A 6,305-nucleotide genomic window follows, 5' to 3' on the forward strand; every position below is an offset into this window, starting at 1 on the left:
CTGCTCAGGTCCCTTCCAACCCTAGAAGGTATGAAACTACGAAACAAAGGAGAGCCAGCAGTCAAAGTGGTACCCCCCCCTGCTGGGGCCTCTCTGGCAAAAATCGGCACTGAAGGGCAGGGCTTCTCTGCTAAAAATCAGTGCCAAGGGGCGAGGCTGCCATGAAATGACTGCGAAATCAGTTCTTCAGGCTACGGCCAAGCCGTGAAAATTGCTTTCCCTCACCACAGGTTAGGTAGCTTCATAGACATTAGCATATTGCAAATGTTAAATCATAAGAAAAGGAATGTTCAGACTGACATCTGGGAAGGAGGGGTGAGACCCAGATTCCAGTAGTTACAGCTTTCCTTATGCAACAGAAAGGTCCAAGACAGAACAGGACCATGCTCTTGGGTTCTGGCTACCAGGACTGCATACCAAATACAAAGACCCTTGGAAACAGGGTGGCCCATAGCACTCCCTTGGAAGAATCCAGCTCAGAGCAGAGAGATCCTATGACTTAACCTCAAGCCTGGGGTTAAGATTCTGCCACGGGAGTGGAAGGAAGAGAAAGGAGACCCACTCTTTGACACAAGTTCTAGGGAACGGTGAAGGAAGGGGTTAATGCCAGGATTGACTGAAAGAAGGAAGAGAATGAGGACGATATGACAAAAGGAACCATACCTCTTCGAAGGGGAAGTAGCTTGTTCTCTAGAACATCTCGTGCATCAGTTCCTTCATCCATAAGGTCCAGTTTGGTGATGACTCCAATGGTGCGCTGGCCTGTGGGGTGGGGTGGGGAAAGAAAGAAACGAAGGACCGCTCCTTTAATGTGCTTGGGCAGAGGGAACATTGCACAAATTCCACAGGGATGCTAGATTCAGGCACATGGGACTTCCTGCACAAGGCCTTGATCAGGGGAGACTGGCAAATACCAGCAGCATCTAGGAGGAGGTGGGGAAGCTGATGCTGTTATACCCTGCTGAGATGCCCCATCCTGTCCTATAGAGAGGGAGTCTGGTGCAGATGTTCCTGCCCAAGTCTGTACCCTGCAGGGAAAACAAGGGTGACAGAGCTGTTTCTTCACTGGAAGGAGAAAAGGAAATTTCTGATACTTCAGACAGCAGGCACTGTTGTAACATCAACCAGGCTTCACAGGGTACTGCCTTAGGAGACTCTTTATATAGATTAGGCTACTGCCTTGGGAGTTGTAGGAGTCAAAAATACCACAGCCTCACGAGGCTGTATAGCCTGAACAAGAGCCACACAAGCTGGAAACATTTGTTTCCTCAGCAAAGTGATGGGTATACTGGGCTCAACACATTACTCATTACCAGGGATAAAGCAAAAAACAGACCCAGGGCCAGAGGTACTATGCAAAATAAAAGCAGAAGCTTGATTTACCTTGGGGGTCCACTTCCTTTGCAATCTTCAGAGCATCAGAGTTGGCCAAATCAGAGTTGGCTGGGGATACAGCCAGGATCAGGCAGTTCTCTTTGGTAACGAACTGCATTAACATATCCCGGATCTGGAACTCAATGTCAGGTGGCTGGTCCCCCACTGGGACTTTTGTCATCCCTGGCAGGTCCACCAGTGTCAGATTCAGGACTAAACAAAGGAAATAAGAAGAGAATGAGGGCCCATGGGGTTAGTTTGTTGTGTTTATAAAAAGTATCTGTAGCTTATAAATTTCCTTGATAGGTATGATGCATTCATGCTAATCGACTCAGCCAGCAATGCAGAGGCTCACCCTGCCAGAGGAAAAAGGAATAAAGATGGTATATGGGCAGGCTACTTTTTGTTACCAGTTAATCAAGATGGCGCATCTAACAGGTTTAGAAGTTGGAGCAAGACACTGGAGGACAGAAGACTGGGAGGTAGTCCCAGCTTTGAGAGGAAGTGTCTAACATCAGAACAGGGCCACTCCGTGTGTATCCTCACTCGGCCACCGACTGTCTGCATGACTGGGCAAGTCACTTTAACTCTCCGCACCTCACTATCCATAAAATGGGGCTAATATTTAATCAGTCTGATAGGGTCCTTGTACATGAATGAATGCCAGAGTATTGCAAGGGATTATCAGAACAAATATTTTGTTTTGCTTTAATCCCTGTTCTGCTGATGGAAATGTGCAGCCATGCAGCAGCTTCTGAAAGGCTTATGTCACATTCTAGGCTTTTCAGTGTCTTCCTGCTAAGGGATTCTGATGCAAAATGGGTGACCTCGCCTTTCAGAATCACTGATATCTGCGCAGCATCGGTCACTCCTGTACAGGGGAAGGCCCTTTCTCCATGTGCACACATTAAGGGAAATGTCAGGAGTGTCTCCCCACCTTCAACCTGCCAAAGTACTATTGCGGAGGACAGCAAGAGACACACCAAGGGGTGACTTTCAAAGTCATTCAGTCACTTGATCTCCCTAGAATATGGAAGTAAAGAATTCTCCCTGGTTCACTATTTACAAAGACAGAGCCCATATCATATTATGCTATTGATTTCAATGGGAAGTGCTGCTTAAAAAAAAATAAAAATCAATGGAGCGACATGACCCCAGATTTCTTTTCAGCTTCTAGATTCAAACAAACTCGTGAGCATCATTTTGCAAGTGGCAATTCAGCACCACAGCAGCAGTTAGCTGTGTGGGAGGGTGTTGAGAAAAAAAAACAAAACCAAAAACAAAAAGAGCCAGGCACAAGAATATTAAACAACTATAGGGACAGATCCTGGAGTCCCCTCTCAGGCAACATTCACCTGACTTTGATAAAGAGTTTTGGTTGAATAAGGGCTAGGCTCATTAAAATTAGGAGAAGATGCAACAGGCAAGGAATTAAAAGTACAGACAACAAGAGATCATAGCTTTTGAATCACTCCATCTTTCCTTTCTGTGGAGTGCATGGAGAAACCCTGAGCACTTCCATTCTCAACTCCATACCAGGAAGGACTTTGAAGGCAACATCCACTTTATAATCTGAAAAAAACTGACTTAAACAAAAGCCCAGAGGGGTAGGAGAGCTGCAGAAACTCTGGACAACTGCACAGTAGCACTGAGAGATGACAAAAAGAGTTCTCAGCAGGGTTATTTAGTATCTTGATCAAGCCAAGAATCTGATCAACTATCAAGTCTTTATAATTTTTTTAATACCATATTGTTATACAATATAACTTTGCGTTCCAGGTCAAATCAGTTCCAAAAACTATATTGATTGAGCAGACAGAACTCAACCATTCTAAACACCATGTATGGCACTATAACCAGCAAGCATCCTCCAGCCCAGACTCTCTCTGGGACTTCAGATACTCCCAAATCCATTAGCAGGCATCCTATGTGCAGGCCCAAGCCCAGAGGTCTTGGGATTCAGATGCCCCCTACACTTGATCTGAGTATCAAATCTTTATTTTATTATTATTTATTTATTTATTTTTTTATATGGGAAGGAAAAAAATCCCATTTCAAACCTTGCTTCAACATCCTTGCTGCCCACATCGGAATATCTCTGCTTTTGACCAAGGGAGGCCCAGACACAGCTCCCTTTGAAGTCTATTGGTGTAACCCATGATTAAATAGGGGACAACAAGAGAGTCTTACTAAGGGCTCCTTGTCCCCTAGATATTAAGTATGCTACCTGTACAACAATCCCAGTCCTAGCCAATCTGGAAAGCAAGGTTTGGCTTGGTTTGATTCCAGCACATGGCATCCCAGAATGCTACTGCCAGCCAGCTGAGTCAGTTATTCAAATACTCATGCCCCAAATAAATCAAGAGACTGGAAACTGCTCCCACATCCTCATGACAGACTGGGCCCATGCAGAACCAAAGCATCTGAACACTCTCATGTATTCATCTCTTATTATTATGCAAGTCCATGATAGAAAGGCAGCAGAGAAATCAAGCCTACCAGTCTGCCCCACCCAATCCTTTGGCCATGGGTGCCATACAGTACTCACCATGGGGAGAATAGACTCGGAGGTTGATGGGTACAGGAGAAATCCCCTTGTTGGAGCCAGTAACCCTGTCTGTCTCTGCCTCGATTTCCATGCGTATCTCTTCGAAGTCAGTGAATTTTTTTCCTTTGCAGTGTAGAAATTCGCCGTATTCTAGTCAAACAACACCAGAGAGTCACAGGTAGTCCTGGCTGGTATGCAGAAACCATTCAAAGGGATAAACGGTGGCAAAGACCTCCCCCTGTGGTGCCTGATGGCTGGCAGAGGAGATAACTATGATGGCACTACCACTGTCAATGGCTGAGGGGGTCCCCCTTTAGCTCATGGTGGAGGGCGGCCAATTTTCAGCCCAGGTCCCAGGAAAGATGGAGTCTTCTCCCTGGGATCCAATTAATAATTCAGCTCTTCCTCTGCTGAAACTAGGGACACTTAATATGTACCTGCAGGAATGCTTTGACTGCCCAGTGCGCACCTGTCTTGGAGGGAGCGACTAGTTCTAGCTCTTTGCTAAAAAGTGTTGCGGGCAAATAATAGTCTCATTTTCTATTGGCAAGAGGGCCCTAAAAAGGGCTAAAAAGTTCTGCTGACCAGTCCTTAAAAGTACTAAAACTGCCACTTCACAGATTTGAGAATCCCTCAGTTCAAGTCCCTCAAGGATGAAGGACTCAGGTCTTCCACACAACACACATTTCCCCTAATTTTTGCACCAAGAACATTGGCAAGGACTGACCCTACATTACCGTCAGAAAAGACTTGCGTCTTCGTGATGAAATTTCTACTCCCTCTATGCCTGTTTTACTTGCAGCAGAAGAGATCACTTTAGTTAAATATACTTTACATCTTTTCAAGTAGATATCTAAGCCCAAATGTCCACATCCCTATTTTCCTGGAGAGTGGAGAAAGCTAGCCAACTTGAGAGGACTGCACCAGCACTGTAGGAGGAAGAACTGGCTGCTCCTCCTAGGAGACTGCCTGCTGGTCACCTTGTGCTGTAAACTGTGTTGCATTCCCCACTCAAGTTCCTGCCTGCCAAGCTCAAGAATCACCGAGGCAGAAGTACTGGACAGAGACTCATCTGAAGGGGATAGAGACATCCATCTGCCAACCTGACCTGTCATCCAGGGATGTGTATTGCTTGCCAAAACTATAAGACCTCAAGGAAAGGATGATGATGCTTGTCTGACCACCACCCCATGCCTCATGCTGCTCATCCATGTGGGTATTAATGACATTGCCAGATCAAAAGCAACTACACGATTCCAGAAGTGAAGTCACACAGGTTGTGTGCTCGGTCTTCCCAGTTCAAAGCAAAGGGTCAGAAAGGAACAGACTTATGTGGGAGGCAAATGCATAGCTGCACAGATGGGACTGACAAAAGAACTTGGCTTTTTCAATCTTGGAAAGAGAACTTCTGTGGTCCACAAGGAAGGACTGGTGAGAGGAGATGTGGTCCACCTGAAAAGCAGGGGAAAGAACATCCCAAGACCCTGACTTGCCAATCTACTCAGGTAGTTTTTAAACCAGGTTTGAAGGAAACCAGGGACTAAAGTTCACAGATAATAAAAAAAAACCCACCAACCCACAACAAAACAATGCCCCCCACAAAAAACTCCAAACACACACACAAAAAAACCCAAGCAACAGTAGGCTGGAATTGGGAGCAACAGGAAACTTCAGTTAGGTCATACAGTCCTGAAGAAGAATCATAAAGAAACATGCCGAGCATTTGAGATGTTGATATACACAAACAAGGGATATGGAGAGGGAAAAAAACCCAGGAAGAACCTGAAGTCTTATTGTGCAACCAGAAGTATGACTTCATGAATGTCAGAAAGATATGATGGGAGAAGTCACAGAATGGTACAGAAAAGTACTGTTTGTTCTTCAAGAACAGACAGACAAAAAAGAAGAGGGAGGCATTGAAGATGCATACCAGCTGTGAAGTTCAGGAAGAAGTGAGGCACAGATTTATTGAATGTTCCTGGGTAAAGCAAGGGAATCACCTCCCCTATACTTCCCTCCCCCCAAAAAAACCCCAAAAACCGAAACAGAAACCCCTCCTACACACACAATGTCAGGGTAAGGATCTACTATAGACCACCTACTGAAAAGAAGCTGGGAGATGAGGCTTTTTTTTTTTTTTAAACAACTAATACAAACCTGTAAAGGACAGGAACCAGTGTTGATGACAGACTTTAATTACCCAAATGTCTGTTAGAAAAGCAATGGAGCAAGACACAGATGATATCCATCAAGTTCCTAGAATGGATATAGGATAACTCTGTTTCAGAAACTAGAGGAAATTCTTAGGGGAAGAGCTTTTTTTTTTTGATCTATTTCTGAGTAACAGGGACGAAATGATTGAAAAATTTGAAGATGAAAGATA

At 44.9% G+C, this 6,305-nt stretch overlaps 1 protein-coding gene across 14 annotated transcripts in view; it reads right to left on the reverse strand.

Moving 5' to 3' along the window:
• The window catches only part of DNM1 (dynamin 1), a 123,957-nt gene that overhangs the window by 71,789 nt on the left and 45,863 nt on the right, over positions 1 to 6,305 (reverse strand). For all 14 annotated transcript variants that reach the window (XR_002096204.1, XR_002096206.1, XR_002096203.1 and 11 more), the window contains exons 3-5: positions 3,923 to 4,072; positions 1,384 to 1,587; positions 664 to 762 (exon numbers count right to left, since the gene is read on the reverse strand). Coding sequence is in view for 10 of the 14 variants with exons in the window: in XM_019510575.1 (XP_019366120.1) it covers positions 664 to 762; positions 1,384 to 1,587; positions 3,923 to 4,072 (453 nt within the window). In the remaining 4 variants the exon portion in view is untranslated. The remainder of the gene's footprint in view (positions 1 to 663; positions 763 to 1,383; positions 1,588 to 3,922; positions 4,073 to 6,305) is intronic.

The sequence above is a fragment of the Gavialis gangeticus genome, unplaced genomic scaffold, assembly GCF_001723915.1.
Source record: "Gavialis gangeticus isolate Ggan-Ray unplaced genomic scaffold, GavGan_comp1, whole genome shotgun sequence".
NCBI lineage: Eukaryota > Metazoa > Chordata > Crocodylia > Gavialidae > Gavialis > Gavialis gangeticus.